Genomic DNA, 17,801 nt, shown 5'->3' on the forward strand with positions numbered 1-17,801 from the left:
TAATAATCATAATGTAATTAAAAATAATACAAATTTAAAAAGAAACTGTGGTAGTTTGAGTAAGAATGGCCCCACAGGTTCATATATTACAATATTTGAGCCCCAGCTAGTTGATTAGGATTAGGAAGTGTGGTGAATTCCAAGACAGCCAGAGCTACACAGAGAAACCCTGTCTCGAAAAACAAAAAACACAAAAAAGGGAGAGCCTGGAACTGAGGATTTGGTTAGTGTTCTTACTATAATGAGTAACACACAGATTCAAGCAATCCACATTAAAATGCCAATGCCATTCTGCATAGAGTGGGAGGGACGAAGAGATCTTTGAGATATCTGACTTCTGCCATGAGGAGTGCGCCACCTGCTGTCTACTTTTAGAATGCAATGCTAAGGAAGGTTAGGTCAAGTCCTCTTCATCTTGAGAAATAAAACCAAAACATCCTCTGGTCCCTGTACATGGACATAGGGATAAATGTGCACGTGCACATGCACACACACATACACACAACCTTTATACACTGCACTCCAATAATTCAACGAACACGCATAAAAATCATTTGTTTTTACTTTTTAAAATAAATGTAAATTATATACACTGAGGAGCCAGAATGACTGTCACAGAGTGTGGATGATGGTCCGGCTGCGCAGCTGCTGAATATACTCCTTGGCGTGGTCGACCGCTGTCTTGGGCGCTTCTGGGGGAGGTGGGGGTCCTTCCACCAGCTTCACAAAATAGTGGCAATAGACCTTCTCCATGATGCCAAAGCGACCTCGGCCATGGTAACGGATGCGCTTTAGGCACTGCCCTCGACCTGAGGTAGACTCAGCTACAGAGGGAGGAAACAGAATTATGGGAAGTGCCTGCTCTCCTCAGGACTGCATCCGCCCGCCGAGCAGGTCCTGACCCATCTTTCACTAGACCCTCAGAGTGCTGGCTAGTTGGCTAGCCCTCCGGCATCTCAAGCACTCCCTAGCAACCACGCACTGCTGGAGAAGCACAGACCCCGCTGCCACTCAGCTTGTGCTGGAGAGAAAGACAAAATACAGTAATAACTTCAGCTAATGACAAGTGTCATGAACTAAACAAATCTGACTAAGGTGACACAGACTGATGGGATAGTGGTGGTGAATTCCCATCAGGAATCCCAAGACTCATCCCTGAAGCGAGGCATGGTGCTGGTGCCTGTAACCCAGGAGGCAGAGGCAGGGGGAGCAGGATTTCAAGGTCAGCCCTAAGTAAGCAAGCGTGAGGCCAGTCTCAGCTACATGAGACTAAATCTTAGAAATAAAAATAAGAGTCCACGCCGAGGAAGAGAAACTTGGGACCAGAACCACCCTCCATCCATTCCTGTCAGACGGCAGCAAACACACCTGATGTGAGCACACTCAGCTGGCTTAGGAAGACAAAGGGGCACACTGACACTAGCGTGTTTAGGAGGCACACACATACACACGCGGAGAGATGAGCATGGGGGTCAGACGACAGTCCTGCAGGCAGAGGAAACTCCCATCCCCAACACCGAGGGAAAGGAGGCAGGAACGGGACTGGAAACGGCTCCCTACATACGCCACCTACCACTGACACGAATCTGCCCTTGGAATCCACATAAATGTGCAGAGATGTGACTCAGCCGAACCGTCTTGTGATCCACAGGTAAGTGATGGTGCTGTGGCCTGTGAATGTGTTCTACCTGGAATATTCTGAAGAGTGCCCCAGTGACATGGGTGTGCAGATGGCTATGGCATGCTGACTCAGTCCTTTGGGTGTGTGCTCAGGAGCAGTGCAGCTGCACTGGGTGGGCGGTCTGTTTTCTGGTTTTTTTTTTGTTTTTTTGTTTTTTTGTTTTTTGAGACAGGGTTTCTCTGTGTAGCCTTGGCTATCCTGGACTTGCTTTGTAGACCAGGCTGGCCTCGAACTCACAGCGATCCGCCTGCCTCTGCCTCCCAAGTGCTGGGATTAAAGGCGTGCGCCACCACGCCCGGCTCTGTTTTCTGTTTTTGATGGCTCTTCATATTGGTTTCCATGGTGGCTCCACAGCTCACATTCCCACCAAGAGTGGCTAAGGCTCTCACTGCCCACCCTGGCAGACGGTGTGGAACCTTTTTTTCATGTATTTTATATTTTTCTCTTAAGAACTGTGTGATTCATTTGCCCATTCATTAACTGGATGATTCAGCAGTTCTGGTCTGTCTGTGTTTCTCTCTTTTGTAGAACGAGTAGGTCTCTCAGCCTGATTGCTAGAGGGCTCCATGTCAGTCACTCTTAGGACAGAGGCATGTTGGGGGATGGTCTGATATATTTTGATGCTAATTAATAAAAAGCCATCCTACCTGGGCAGGGCAGAGGACAGAGGTGTGGCTAAGGTTCCCAGACTTGGAGGTAGGTAAGGAGAGAGGAATCCTGGGAAGGAGAAGGAAGACCACCATGGAGAAGGAAAGAGGCCTTGCCATCACGGGTTAGATGGAGGAGAAACACATGGCCGGCGTAGATGGAGATTCGGCCCAGACGAAGAACATGAGCAAGTATTTGGGATTATGGATGGGAGGTAGCTTGGTAGAAGTTATTAAAAGCAGATGGCATGGGATTAGGGCAGGTATCACATACCTGCCCCACTCTGGGAGGTAGTTTAAAAGATTGATATCTGCCCTGCCTCAGGTTAACTAAGGCTATTTTAAAATATAACGAGTATCTGTGTCTTAATTGATTGCTACCCAGTTACACTGAAGTAATAATAATTATAGGCCTGATAATAAACAATTATTAGGCCCTACTGATAACACAGATTATTAGCCATACGAGTAATACTTAAGTAATAGCAATTATTAGGCCATATAGATCATTTAAAAACAATAGAGGCACAAGTGTGGCACACCACAAAATGACCCTTAAAGTTTATATGTGATGCCTTACTCACTTTCCACTTGACAATTCATCTATCTTTTCTCCCCACAACCTCACAGTTGAAGCAGCCCTGGCTGTGTTGGAACTTGCTATACAGACCAGACTGGTCTTGAACTAAGAGAGCTGCCCAGCTCTGCCTGCTAGGTGCTGGTACTAAAGGTCTGTATCTTTAATCCATCTTTTAGATAATTTGTGGTCATTCTCAGTTTAATTGTGACTAAAGGGTGGCAGTGTGAGCCAGTTCTAAAATCCATGTGTAGTAAGCACTGGTGAGAGAATTCATGGCCTCGGCCCCACTCAGAAGAGGTGGTGAGAAGGCAGCGTACTCATCACGCGTGACAGGTAAGCACTGAAGTGCTGAGGCCTGAAGAAGGTCTTCGCCAGAGCAGGCGACTGGCTTAAGTGTCAGACGCTAGAGACCATTTTCACCAAATCTGGCATCAAGTGAAAGACATGCTCGGTGTGGAAGATGGAGGAAGTCTTACCGATATATAAGTTGGATCTGAATTCCACGTTATGGTCCCTCACGGCCATGTCTTGTGCTTCTAGAAGAACCTAAAACAACAAGGAAGGCCGGCTCACACAGCTCCTTCTTCCCCACAGTGGGATTAAACAGCTCATCTTTTATTACTGAAAATGAACCAAATCAAACCTACAACTCACAGTAAACATTTTATTTATTTATTTGTAGGTTTTATTTTGTTTTTTGAGACAGGTCTCACTATGTAGCTCTGGCTGCCTTAGAACTCCCCGAGATTGGCCTGCCTCTGTCCCCCAAGAGTGCTGGGATTAAAGGCGTGTGTAACCACACCCAGCCTTCCTCAGAACCAACAGCGGCCCCACCATGCAGCCTGCTGAGCCTTGCAGGCTCTGTAAGGGAAGGGAAGAGAGCCCACACCCCAGGCCATGCCGATGGCAAGGAACACTGAGTCTGAGTCAGGACTCCAGCCACGCGCCTAGCACATTAGTATGTCCCTGGTGAGGTGCTGGCGACCCGAGGGCCCACCTATGTGCAAATATAAAGCCGTGACCACAAGAGACAACACGCTTCCCGGTCTCCAGGGTGCCATGCCAGGCTTCTTCGATTTAATTACTCACATAAAATCATAAGCTGTCAATGTGGAAGGTGGCTCCTCAGCCCTCAAAATGGACTCTTTTAAAAAACAAAAACAAACGCCATGCCAAGTCTGTGCTGGAAGTGCAGCTTAGCGGTGGAGCGCCTCCCTGGCTCTCTTGAGTTTAACCTTCAGCGTTACTCCTAAATAAAGCCCAAGTCATGTTTTTAAAAGGATTCTAATCATTCCATCAACAATTAAAAAAAGAACCTGAGGAAAATTATATGAAAAGTACCATTTCTGAGGAATAAAGGACTTACGGAATTTAATAAAAACTGGGAGCACTAAATCTGTATCTCATTAAAAAAAAGAATACATTTACACCACAAATTTCAGGAACCCAGGATTTAAGCTTAAAGATGGTTAAAGATGGCTGCACGTCCATCCCTCCCAGCCACCAAGTCTTACCTCTTTAATTATTTCAGCCCCCTTTTTATCATTGAACTCCAACTGAGCCAAAGCTTGATCGATGGACATGCCTCGTATCTGAAGGAGGAGAGGTGAATGAACAAACTCCTTCTCAAAAGCGATGTTCCCGTCCAACGACAGCAAGAGCCTCACACTGTCAGTAGAATTCTAGAAACTTTGAGTTAAACCCAAGCAAAATATAAAAGAGAGGGTTGAAAGGAATCCTATCTTTTAATTAAAATCAAACTGAAATGCTGCAAGCATAAAGCAACAGTTTATGTACAGCAGTTTCAGAAGGCAGATGTGCCTGAGAGACAGGCTGATGCCACCACCCTCCTCCTCCTCCTCACATGGAACAAATGATTCTGCATCTGCTACACTTCTCTCTCCTCCTCACCGAGGAGACTACATGAGAACAGCAGTGTCCTGGGGCTGAGCCTGTTTGTACAGGAGAGCGAGCGAGCCAGTGCCCTGGGTTCTCCCGCTCCTCTTCACCAGGAGAAGCACATGAACCTACTGTACCACAACACTAAAACTATGACAGGTGAGCAGCAAGCGCCCTGGGTGCTCTGGCTGTCGCCAATTCTGCGCCCTTGCTTCAAGTGTGTATTTCCAATATGACTTAGTCTCTAGATGACCTGCTGGTCACTGAACACACAACAACATTCCCTACTTTTCGGGAAAATTGGATAGTAACCACTCATCTTCAAGTCTTCAGGGGGAACCACAGCTGCTCTGCCTGGGTACCAAGTGAGAGCAGTCATGTCAGCTTACCAGTTTTGCCAGATACCACATCTTGTCCTTGCTGTATTTTATTTGCCTCCGACAATGGTAAATTTCCTTCCAAGTAGGAGAAAAAAAACATGTTATAGCAGGTTTATCAAAATGACAGTGACACAGCTATTAGTTCCTATACTCCGTGCACAATGACACAGGAAATAAAACACTACAAAGAGACTTTTTAGATACATTTGCTTTTTTTCAAAGTCTCACTATGTTAAAAGATTAGTAAGGAAGAAATAAATACTATAATTTTTTACTTTATGTATACAAATGTTTTGCCTGGGTTTATATATGTGGATCAGGTGCATGCCTAGCGCCCTTGGAAGTCAGAAGAAGGCATCAGCTCCCCCGGAACTGGGGTTACATGTGGGTGATGGGAATTGAACTCAGGTCCTCTACAGGAACAGTAAGTGTTCTGTTTTTGACTTTTTTCAAGACAGGGTTTTTCTGTGTGGCCTTGGCTGGCCTTGACTCTCTTTGTAGACCAGGCTGGCCTCGAACTCACAGCGAACTGCCTGCCTCTGCCTCCCAAGAGCTGTGATTAAAGGCGTGCGCCACCACCACCCAGCTCCAGTAAGTGTTCTTAATCAGTGAGCTACCACTCTGACCCTGAAACTAAAAAAATGTTTTAATCAAGTAGAAGATATTTAACAACTCACAGTCCACAAAGCACTTTTTAGTAAGTTGAGTTGGGAGGAGGAGCCACCTTTCGTAAACTGAAAGTGACAAACCAAGTGGTTTGCTCAAGACCTGAGAAGCTATGAGCAGAGGGAGAAGGCAGGCATGGGAGGGATCCAGGGCTAGCACGCCGCGTGCCTCCTGTGCTGGTCTGAATGAAATGGCCCCCATAGGCTGGCAGGGAGTGTCATTATTCAAAAGGATTAGGACACCTCGTGGCCTTGTTAGAGTCGGGGTGGTCTTGCTGGATGTCACTAGGCTTTGAGGTTGCAGGAGCGCAAGCCAGGCCCAGTGTCTCACTCTCTTCCTGCTATCTACCCATCTGGATGCAGAGCTCACAGCTACCTGTTCAGCACCACGTCTGTCTGCATGCAGCCATGCTGCCCACCATGACAACAAGAGACCAAACCTCTGAACTGTAAGCCAGGACCAGTGAAATGCTTTCCTTTATGAGAGTTGTTATGGGTGGAAAACAAAACAAAACAACAACAAAAGAGCTGTCATGGTCATGGTGTCTCTTCACCCTAAGGCACTCCTAAAGCTCTCCGCAGACTCCAAAGTCCACCTTCTTCCCACTATTAGCCCTACTACCACTTTAAAAAATGTTTTTAACTCAAAATTGTTTTAATTAGATGGCTGGAGTTGTGGCTCAGTTGTTAGAATGCTCGCCCCGCCCTGGGCTTGAGCCCCAGCATTGCAACGCTGAATGCAGTCGTGCTCACATGTCGTTGCTCACCCTTTTAGCAGATGTGTGTGTATGCCGTCATAAATTCACTTCAAGCTCGAGGTGGCTTTATATCTCAGGCTAGAGTGCTCTCTGCCAGCTTCAAGTATGTAACGTAGTGATATCATTACTGAGCAGCTAAGAATAAGATATATCTTTGGTAGGCATCCAATGATTCAATACAACCCTGAAGTTTATATATTATAGTAAAGAAAAATGTAATTGTGCCTAACTTCAGATACATAATGGCTCAGGGAACTCTTGCCAACTCATTATGCTTCATAGTCAATAATCTATCAGCCGCACTCAGGATACAGAGGTAGGCAGATCTTTGTGAGTTTAAAGCCAACCTGGTCTATATAGTGAGAACCACCAGGTACACATGGGTTCTGTATCATGTAAAAAGCATCATCATCATCATCATCATCATCATCATCCTCATCATCATTGTCATCTGCCACTAACAAGCCTCATACAGTCAAAAATCAGCATCTCAAGCCCTTAGGTCAGTTCAGGAGGCCGAAAAAAAACAAGCAAATAAGCCACAGCACAGGTAATCTAAGACACAGAGGCAACCTAGTACAGTTAGGTCAGTTCATTAGAACGTGTAGATTACTGCACAATTCCCCTTTAACATGGAATAAAAAACTCACTGCTGGACAAAGAAGAACAGGAGCACTGGTCAGGCTGGGCCTGGTGGTGCACACCTTCAACGCCAGCACTTGGGAGGCAAAAGCAGGCAGATTTCTGTGAGTTCAAAGCCAGCCTGGGCTAAGCATTGAAATCAGTACCAGCCTGTACTGCATGCTGAATGTGGTGGCGCACGCCTTTAATTGCAGCACCCGGGAGGCAGAGGCAGGCGGATTGCTATGAGTTCGAGGCCAGCCTGGTCTACAAAGCGAGTCCAGGACAGCCAAGGTTATATAGAGACCCTGTCTCAGAAACAAAACAAAACAAAACAAAAACAAACCAAACAGATTATTTCTACCCACGAACTTACTGCTGGTCTCCGCGGTTCGCCAGGCAGTTGAGGCGGGTAAACAATCCTATTCTTCTTCTCCCATTTTCGAGAAATGTCAAGAGAAGCACTTGTGTGGATACATGACTGGGGCAAAACTCTGAAAGGAAAGAAGCCGTAAGACAGCAGAAACTTGGCATTCCCGGGAACCACACTGCTACCATCTCGACAACATCACGCTCTCCACTGGAAGTTCACGAGCAGGGAGAATGCTTTACCTAGACACTACAGGGCTGGTGTAATGGAGGCTAAGAGTGACTGCTAGTGACTCGTGTAGGCCAAATGGTGAGCATTAACCCACACTCTGCCCGGACTGATCGGTGGGTGATGACTCTCTACGCTGAGTCAGTTTAGTCCTAAGGAAAGACTGAAAGACGATCCAAGGGACTGAACCTTTATCTGACCTGTGCAGTTACCCAACTTTGTTACATACGCAAGGCAAATAAATAAGACAACTAGAGGACAATATAAAACTAAAGCACAGGAAAGACTGCAGAGCCGTTCAGAGCGGTTCTGGGTAACCTCTTTTTTTAGGGGGGAGGGGGTGGACTGGAGACAGGCCCTCACTATGTAAGTCAGGCTGTCCTGGAACTCACTATGAATTTGTGTGCCACCGTATGGAAAGGTATTGGCTATCCTGGACTCTCTTTGTAGACCAGGCTGGCCTCAAACTCACAGAGATCCACCTGCCTCTGCCTCCCGAGTGCTGGGGTTAAAGGTGTGTGCCACAGGCCCAGTCTTTACTCTTATTCTCTGTGTATGGGTATTTTACCTGTGTGTCTGCACCATGTATATGCAATACCCTCAGAGGCCACAAGAGGGCAATAGATGTCCTGGAATTGGAGTTACAGACAGTTGTCAGCCAACTTGTGGTTTTGGGAATTAGACCCAGGTTGTCTGGAAGAGCAACCAGGGCTATAACACTGAGCCATCTCTCCATGATTATATCCTTCTTTTGTTTATAATTCTATCTCTTTCTCATTGTCACTGACAGCTCAGAGTCTTGGTGTGGGAGCCAGCAAATACCTAGGTAAGAGGAGGACTGACGTGCCCTATACTAAATTAAGCCTAGAAACAGTGACCCGTCTGAAAGCGATGAGTACCCTAGTCCTCAGATTATGTCCTTGAAATATTTCCTACTGATAACAACCCAACTTCTGGAGGAAAATGGCTCGTCACAAGATCCTAAGCAGAAAGTCACAAGACAGGCAAGAAATGGTTTTCCAGACCACAAACCAAGCAAGCCAGCACAGACCACAGAAGCGCAGGGGACTTGGAAGCCACCTATGGACAACCCCACAGCGTCAGTCAAGATAACAGCTTCAGGGGCTTGAAACCTATCAAATATATTTAAAGCCATAATGAACTAGCACAAATGAGACATTGCTAGTAAAATGCTTAGCCTGGCAGGACTCTCAGTAAGTTTCAGATATAATTATATGTAGTATGAGAGGTAAAATGAGCTCCATTCTGTTGTTGTTAGATGACAAATTAACACATCACACCCCGACTAACATAGCACAGCACTGATGGACTGTGTTATTGAAAACGAGGCCCTCTGTCCTGCCTCCCAAATACACCTGTGATCTCTGCATCTTACAGTACCCAACCAAGTTTTCTTTTCCGGTTGAATCATGGATGTTTATATTTCTACGTAGTTAAAACCACTGTCACTTCTGTGGGCCTTGGTTTTCATTTGTTTAAGAAAGAGGAATGGGCAGGGTGTGGTGACTCATGCCTTTAATCCCAGCACTCGGGAGGCAGAGGCAGGAGGATCACTTTAAGTTCGAGGCCAGCCTGGTCTACAAAGCGAGTCTAGGACAGCCAAGGCTACACAGAGAGACCCTGTCTTGAATCCTCTGTCCCCCCCCCCCAAAAAATCTGAAAGAGGAATGGGTTTATTTCTTAAAAGGCCTCTAGCTTTTTTTGTTTGTTTGTTTGTTTAGGGTTTTTCAAGACAGGGGTTTTTAGCCCTGGCTGTCCTGGATTCACTTTGTCCTAGACTCGCTTTGTAGAACTCACATCAATCCACCTGCCTCTGCCTCCCTGAGTGCTGGGATTAAAGGTGTGCACCATTACAATGGGCTCTGATGTTTTACATCACCACTCACAACAGGATGACAGAACCATGAGCTGCTCAGCTCTGACTGCAATCCTTCTAGAAAGCCACTGTGATAAACAAGATTTCTTCACTTCGAGGTACATACTGTCTGACATCTCCTCATGAAGCAGTGTCTTGAATTTCTCAAATCCTCAATACAGATTTGGCAAATTAAATATAATGCTTGGGGGTTGGAGAGATGGCTCAGAGGTTAGAGTACTGGCTGCTCTTTCAGAGGTCCTGAGTTCAATTCCCAGCAACCACATGGTGGCTTATAACCATCTATAATGTGATCTCATGCCCTCTTCTGGTGTGCAGGCATACATGCAGGCAGAACACTGTATATATAATAAATAAATAAATCTTTGTTTAAAGCACTTTCTGCTCTTCCAGAGGTATAAGAAAATAATATAGGGCTGGAGAGATGGCTCAGAGGTTAGGAGCACTGGCTGCTTTTCCAGAGGTCCTGAGTTCAATTCCCAGAAACCACATGGTGCCTCACAACCATCTGTAATGTGATCTGATGCCCTCTCCTGGCCCGCAAGTGTACATGTAGGCAGAGCACTGTGTACATAATAATAAATAAGTAAACATTAAAAAAATATGTAAATTAAGTATGCCATGAATTAATAATGACAAGGTTTTATTAATACACACAACATTTTCAAGTCTGAAATGGGTCTTAAACTGAACCAAGTAAATACCAAACTCCCATAATTAAATTAAAATATTACTCCAAGTAAAGCAGTTAGTCTACAAGTATGTAATCAAAACGTCCTAAGTACCTTATGGCTCCATGCCAGGGCTAACTCAACTGCATTCCTTAATTTCTACACCAGAACGCTACTTGGCACGGCTATTGCATGGCCTGAGATCCCAGCCAATGATTGGGAAGTGGAGGTCACCCTGACTGATGTAGAGAGACTCAAACAAACAAGCTTTTCTCGAGAGGCTCTAGTTCAGAAAACACTGGAGCCCTCGGGAGCAAGAGTCCTCACAGGGTCTCATCGCAGCGTCGGGCAGTGCAGCCCTTCACTGCCTCAAGCCTGGCACACAAGCGCCCAGCGAGGAACGCAGCCGAGGCGCAGCGTGCTAGAATCTCCCCGGCAGGAGACTTACCGCAGCGTCTGTGTTGCCCAGATCCTCAGGTTAGGTACCCACAGTGCGCCTGCAACACGAATACGAGATGTCAACTCTGATTCTCACAGTCTCCCCCCCATGCCCAAATTCTAAGAAACCTTTATGCCTTACCCAACTCTCGCAGCACGGCGGCCGCCATGTTTGGCCCTACGGAAGCCCCGGAGTTCAAACGCCGGCTGACTGCACGCACGCGCAGTCCGAGGCCTGCCACTCCCGCCCCGAGTGCGTTGTCATGGAGACCAAGAATGCGCGAGCCAAGCGTAAAGTCCGGTCAAATCAGCCTTGTTTTGGAGTGAATGACCTCATAAAGACAGAAAAATCTGTGAGTTTCCGGAAATACGCCTGGATTCAGAAAAATTGTGGCCTCACCTCATAAACACCCTGAAGACAGCAGGGGGACCGGTTAATTCCCAAAGATTTGAGGCCATAGATAGCAGCAGAAAGGCTACCGAGTCAAATCATCATGGCCAAATTCATTAAAGCAAGCAATTGATTAAAGCAAGCTCTTTTATTCGTATATAAGAGCTGCCTCCCACGACGGCGGCGTTTGAGAAGGCAACACTGGACGGAAGGAGGACAAGGTTTTTAATAGCTTTAGGAGTCCAAACAGGGGATTTGGGAGGCAAAATAGGTGGGGGTCACAGGAGCAGAACATAAGCATAATTAGTTAGTCACAATGATCTCCTGAAACAAAGACATGATCGCAAAGTGGTCCTAACGAGGGAGCAAAGCCATCCTTGCCTTTCCTGGAACTGCCAGTGCAGAACCATTTGTAGTTAAGGTCGCAGACGGGACATAACCCAAATCCATGAGAAACAGAGCTTTAGTTATAAAGAAGAATGAACCTAGTTTGTCTTTACTATAAGAAGGCTTTTAAGCCTAAGATGGAGGCAGGCTGGTTCATGACACTGTGTCCCCAGTGGGCCTTGGGGACCACCAGCTGCAACATCAGCATGTAGGAGACTGGGGGTAAAGAGTCAAGAGTGCAGGGACACACGGATGCACAAGCCAGGCTCTGTCTCAGAGAAAAGGAAGACTGGCACGGTGGCCCATGTTTGCAGTCCCAGCATATGAGAAGCTGACGCAGGAAGGATCACAAGTTTGAGGTCACCCCGGGCTGCAAATTCCAGGCCCTCCAGAACTATATAGTGAGACCCTATCTCGAAAGAAGAAAAAAGAAAGAAAGAAAGAAAGAAACACAGAGGAAAGAAAGAAGGGTCACTCTAGTTACACAAGTTTGTAGACATTACCGAGAAGACTTTCGAAAATCAAATTGCCTTGCATGGTGGCCCACACTTTCAATCCCAGCACTCAGGAAGATAGTTCAATACCAGTCCGACCTACGAAGCAAGTTCTAGGCTAGTCAGAGCTGTGTAATGAGACACTGTCTCAAAACAAAGTGAATAACCAAATTGGGGGGGGGGGAGGGGAGATGACAGCTCAGCTGGTTAAAGACCTTTCTGCCAAGCCTGAGAAGCTCAGTGCAGTCTCCGGGCCCCATATTGTGGAGGGAGAGAACCAACTCCGGAAAGTTGTCCTCTGACCTTCACACGTCCACATAAATAATAAAGACTGATGTCTCAAACATGATGTACAATAGCCTGCCTCTACTAACCTCTAGGTTGACTGAGAGATTACCTAGTAGGTTGTGTGCACCTGCCGTCAAATATACTTTCATTTTACTAGATCTTATTTTGTCCAGCGCTCCAGCAAGGCCAGGCAAGCATTATCCAGAGAAAAGCATCTGAGACGAATCTGACCTGAGCTGCTACCGGCAGAACTAGTGATCAACGTGGGGCTTGGTGACTCTGAATGGTGTCCTCAGGCTGTGCTGGCATAAGTAAGGGCTCTCTATAAATGTTAGACACCACAAGTTTTCATATGCCCCATGCAGGAGGGCAACCGGCAACACGGAAGTACAGCAAAAGCGGGGCAAGTCGCTCATGTTGAGTTGTAAAGAAATGCACATGCTGCACCCTCCCACTCCCCCCCCCCCCCCCACCGCATGTCACTAACCACACTCAGGTCTCTTTCATAGCATTGGAACTCCCAACAGCCAGAGGAGGCACGGCAAATCTCTGCTCTTTAATCTTTGAATACTAAGAACATGGAATCAGAATTCCCACCTAAGTGCAAAAACTCTTCCTGCCCTTTCTAAATCTTGATTCGTTTTATTTATTTTGATAGGCTTTGTCACAGGCTCTCACACTGCCCTGGAGTTCACGGCTATTCTCTCGCCTCAGTTTCTCAAGTGTTGGGATTTACGCCAGAGCTAGTTAAATATCTTCTTAGCAACTGTCTTTAAAACACCTCCCTGGCAAAAGTGCCCCGCAATGTACTGTTTACCAAAGAGTTTTTTATATATATACATATATATATAATTGTATATAATATATAATATATATATACGGGCTTGGGATACTGAATTGCCCTGAGGATTAACCCGCAGTGGCTGGTTGGCGGGTTCCACCAGTCTTATCCCTTAATTAAGGAAAATGTTTAACCTTAGGGCCTAGAATTCAGTCCCAGGAGCGCACGCGAGCGACTGGCGCGGCTTGGGCTTCGGCGCTCTCCGTAGCGCCCACCTTCGGGGGCGGGGTTCAACTCGGTCCCGCCCCCTCCGCTACACGCCGCGGTTGCGAACCACCGCACCGGAGCTGCTCGGCTGAGCCTCGGCGGCCGCGGAGATGAAACCAGAGCCGCGGACGCTGCCGCCGTCCCCCAACTGGTACTGCGCGCGCTGCAGCGACGCGGCGCCCGGAGGCATCTTTGGCTTCGCCGCGCGGACCTCCGTCTTCCTAGTCCGCGTGGGCCCGGGCGCGGGAGCGAGCCCAGGGGCGCCCCCGTTTCGAGGTGAGCCCCTCACGGGCCGGCGCAGTCCTTCCCGCCGCGCTCCCCGGGGGTCTGTAGGTCGCCGGCTCCGGCCGCGGGCGCACGTGGGCTCCATACACTCGGAGGGGCTAGCCCAAGCTAGATCCGGCGTTTACCGCGCTCCTGGCCTTCCTACCTCTGGAGTAGGGGGCTGTTCTCGGTTCCTGCTCCCGCTGGGCAATTACAGGATGCTACTTTCTGTAGGATGAATGGGATGAGGCTGAATTTGTGCCAGATGCGGTGATGCTTGTCTGTGATCCCAGCTACTCGGGAGGCTGAGGCTGGAGGATTGCCGCGCGTTCAAAGCCAGCCTAGGGCCACATGAGTTCCAGGCCTGCCAAGGCTCCATAGCAAGATCGTGACTCGAAAGGAAATGAAACAAACTAAAACCAAGATTTCATTATGCCTTGCGATACGAAATACCAACTCTATTCCTTATGACCCATGGCAAGATCAAGTAAATAGGGCTTTCATGTTCACCAGTGGACGTGAAAGGCTAGGACTGGTCCTCAGCCTGTGAACTTGGCTCAACAAAGGACGTGAACATTGCTTTATAGATGAGATACTGAGGCACGAAGAAAATAAGCCTGGGTACAGGCACCACTGGCCCCTGGCATTTATGTTATGAGTCTAAGATGCTTTTGTTCCACGTGTGTTAAGTGACGCCTATTCAACTTCTTGTTCATCCAGCGCTGTGCTGTCTAATTTGATAATGGTTAACCAAGTCTGATTTCACTTGCAGTTATAGGAGAGTTGGTGGGACACACTGAAAGAGTATCTGGCTTCACTTTTTCTCATCACCTTGGGCAAAACAACCTCTGTGCCACCAGCTCAGATGATGGGACTGTGAAAATCTGGGATGTAGAGACTAAGGCTGTAGTGACAGAGCACGCGCTCCATCAGGTAACAGTTTGGCCTGAGTCCTCATAGAGTGTTTTAATATGTGTTTATAAGATATGTTGGAAGGTCTCTCAAACCTTAAAAAAAAAAATTATTATAGTGCATGTTTTTGTTTAGAAAGCAAGCGTTTCGGGTAGGGGGTGTAGCTCAGTAGACTGCTTGCCTAGCGTACTCAAAGCTCTAGGGCTCAGTCCCCAGGACTGCATAAATTGTACACACCTATAAATCATAGTACTTGGGAACTGGAGGCAGAATTATTGGGAGTTCAAGGCCAGCCTGGGCTACAGGATCTCCTGTCTGAGAGAAAGGGGGGACAGAGAAAAAGAAGACACCACAAGTTAACTGTGCTACCTATTTATGAAAGTAATATTAAAGTATGGCTACATCTAGTCACTAAGTCTTTCATATGTCTGCGCACCAGAAGAGGGCATTCAGATCCCTTTATAGACGGTCAAAAGCTGCCATGTGAGCTCTGGGAATCGAACCCAGCAGCTCTGGAACAGCAGCCAATGCCTTTAACTAGTGAACCATCTCTACCCTCTAGCCACTAACTCTTGTCTGTGGCTGCTTTCATAATTTTTTTTTTTCCGAGACAGGGTTTCTCTGTGTAGCCTTGGCTGTCCTGGACTCACTTTGTAGACCAGGCTGGCCTCGAACTCACAGCGATCTGCCCGCCTCTGCCTCCCAAGTGCTGGGATTAAAGGCGTGCGCCACCACGCCCAGCTTGCTTTCATAATTTAACAACAGAGCTGAGGAACAGTGACTGACAGCAGGGCCTGCAGAGTCTAACGGAGTCAAGAGAGTCCTATAAAATAACCCCACCCCAACCCGCCCCGCCCCACCCGGCAAGCAGATAGAGACTTGGACTTTCAGGTCCGAGTGCTTGCCTTGTAAGCCTGATGACTTAGCTTGAGCTTTGATATTTCGTTTCATTAATTTTACTTGATATGTGTGTATTTTGTCTACATGCCTGGTGTATGTGGTGGTGAGCAGAGGTGAAAACTGAAGTTACTGATGAGTGCTGGGAACCAAAGCTTTGCAAGAGCAGCAAGCGCTCTTCACCGCTGAGCCATCTCTCCAGCCCCCTGAGTAGTTTAATGTCTGGAACCCACATGAAAGTAGGAGAGAACTGGCTCCCTGAAGGAGTCATCTGCCTTCCACACACTCGGCTCTGCCATATTCTCCCCCAACACAATAAATACAAAACGTAGGGGCTGGAGAGATGGTTCATCGGTTAAGAGTGCTTTCTACTGTCTGACCCAAAGGGCCCAAGTTGGGTTCCCATCACCCTTGTGGGGTGACCCATAACCAACTCCAGCTCCAGGGAATTCAGTGCCCTCTTCTGGCCTCCATACACACACACACACACACACACACACACACACTTGCACATGCACGTACTTAAAAGTAAATATATACTAGCTAGGGAGTGTGTGTGTATGTCTGTGCCCCTATCCCCTGGCACAGTGTTGCGTGGCTGCAATTCTAGTACTCAAGAGACAGAGGCAGGAGGACCACCTTGAGTACCAGGCCAGGCTGAACCACAAAGTGAGACTGTCTCAAAAACACACAAAAAGTTCTAACTTTAGATTTACTGTATTGCTGTACAGGTAGTTACAGCATATTTCTTAAGTGCCTATAATGTGCCTAGCATTAGTCTGCATTGACTCATCTGGCTTTGCTTTGTTTGAAGCACACAATATCAGCGCTGCATTGGTCTCCAACAGTTAAGGATTTAATAGTCTCTGGGGATGAAAAAGGAGTTGTTTACTGTTACTGGCTTAACAGAAATGACAGCCAGCACCTCTTTCCGGAGCCCAGGACCATTTTCTGTCTTACTTGTTCACCTCATCATGAAGATTTAGTGGCCATTGGGTGAGTATTGAGTCCTGTGCCGCCTGCTGATGGTTTCGCTTAATTAATGGTCCTGCTTTTCATTTGCTTGCCTGTGTGCCTCCGTCCTCAGAGGAAGATGGCAGCCCTGGGTGTCATATGTTCCTGGGATCTCTATCTAGATCCAGACTTTTTTCCATTCTCTCTCTTTCCATGATACTATGTTTTATTTTTTTCCCCTCTTCCTGTCTAGTTTTTTCAGCCACCTTCCAAATTTTAGAAGTGTCTTTTCTGTTGGCTAACTCGGACTACCCTCGGATATGGCATTAATTCCACAGTGTCACATGACTTTGCTTTACATATCTGAACTAGGGACATAATATCCTGACAGCTACTTTACAAACAGGACTGACAGAGAAAGCCAGCTCCATGAAACCATTTATGAAACCTTTGGATGTACAAAATAAGTTTGTGTCTTACTTGGGAACATTTCTAAAGAAAGGCTAGAGGTGCTAGATTTTAAGTCAGAAACATTGGCTGCCTCTAGGAAAGCAAAGCAGAAGCTTGGTAGGAGTAGGTGGAAGCTGTTTTGGTGGTTGTTTTTGGTTTTTGTTTTAAGCTAAGTAGTAGATTCTTTAATCCTTAAAGATTGAAGGGTTTTTGGTTGGTTGGGGTTTTGTTTGTTGTCTTTTTTTTATATGGATATTTTGCCTGCATGTGTGCATGTGTGTGCACTGTGTGTTTGTAGTGCCCTGGGAGACTAGAAGAGGCCATCATAACCTCTGGGACTGGAGTGACAGATGGATATGAGCTGCCTTATGGATGCTGGGACTTTAGAGCCTCTGGAAGCGCAGCCAGTGCTTTTAACTGCTGAGCCATCTCTCCAGCCCCCAGTAGATATTTTTTAATATGTCCAAAATAATTCACTTATTTATTTATTTTTGGTTTTTTGAGACAGGCTGTAGCCTTGGCTGTCCTGGACTTGTTTTATAGACTAGGCTGGCCTCGAACTCATAGCGATCCTCCTGCCTCTACCTCTGCCTCTTAAGTGCTGGGATTAAGGGTGTGCGCCACCACGCCCAGTGAAATAATTCACTTTTTAAAAAGCTGTTAGAATTTCTCAGTTTCTGCTGAATTCATAGATTGACAATTAGAACAGAAACAGTTCTAGTGTATGGAGTAACAGTTCTTGTTCGATCTGTAGTCAGAAAGCGGTATCGTGCGGAGGATGTGGCTCTCAGGCAGAGTGCTTGTCCAGCATGCAGAGTCCTGCATTCAGGTCCCAACCCTGCAAAAAGCAGGCGCGTTGGCTCGTGCCTGTGGCCCCAGCA

The 17,801-nt window shown here is 46.9% G+C and overlaps 2 protein-coding genes across 3 annotated transcripts in view; one reads left to right on the top strand and one right to left on the bottom strand.

Moving 5' to 3' along the window:
* Positions 1–544: 544 nt before the first annotated feature.
* Positions 545–11,128, bottom strand: MRPL22 (mitochondrial ribosomal protein L22). Its single transcript, XM_084761184.1, has 7 exons — positions 10,978–11,128; positions 10,846–10,894; positions 7,608–7,725; positions 5,197–5,262; positions 4,423–4,500; positions 3,385–3,454; positions 545–824 (listed from the first exon to the last, which is right to left on the bottom strand). Exons 1-7 carry the CDS (start codon positions 11,003–11,005, stop codon positions 613–615), a joined length of 621 nt encoding a protein of 206 aa, XP_084617310.1. The 5' UTR covers positions 11,006–11,128; the 3' UTR covers positions 545–612.
* A 2,332-nt stretch (positions 11,129–13,460) lies between these two features.
* Positions 13,461–17,801, top strand: part of GEMIN5 (gem nuclear organelle associated protein 5) — a 48,882-nt gene continuing 44,541 nt past the window's right edge. For both annotated transcript variants that reach the window (XM_084761144.1, XM_084761145.1), the window contains exons 1-3: positions 13,461–13,719; positions 14,480–14,640; positions 16,331–16,512. In XM_084761144.1, coding sequence (XP_084617270.1) covers positions 13,554–13,719; positions 14,480–14,640; positions 16,331–16,512 — 509 coding nt within the window. In that variant the 5' untranslated portion in view covers positions 13,461–13,553. The remainder of the gene's footprint in view (positions 13,720–14,479; positions 14,641–16,330; positions 16,513–17,801) is intronic.

The sequence above is a fragment of the Acomys minous genome, assembly GCF_964271855.1.
Source record: "Acomys minous genome assembly, chromosome: 16".
Taxonomy (NCBI): Eukaryota; Metazoa; Chordata; class Mammalia; order Rodentia; family Muridae; genus Acomys; species Acomys minous.

Bases quoted from the DNA above. Each gene is read 5' to 3' on its own strand.
- MRPL22 (XM_084761184.1), bottom strand. From the start codon at position 11,005: ATGGCGGCCGCCGTGCTGCGAGAGTTGG. The intron at 10,895-10,977 runs GTAAGGCATAAA...TTCGTGTTGCAG, and splicing joins CGCCGTGCTGCGAGAGTTGG to GCGCACTGTGGGTACCTAAC. The intron at 3,455-4,422 runs GTAAGACTTGGT...TTGTTGTTTTAG, and splicing joins GGGCTGAAATAATTAAAGAG to GTTCTTCTAGAAGCACAAGA.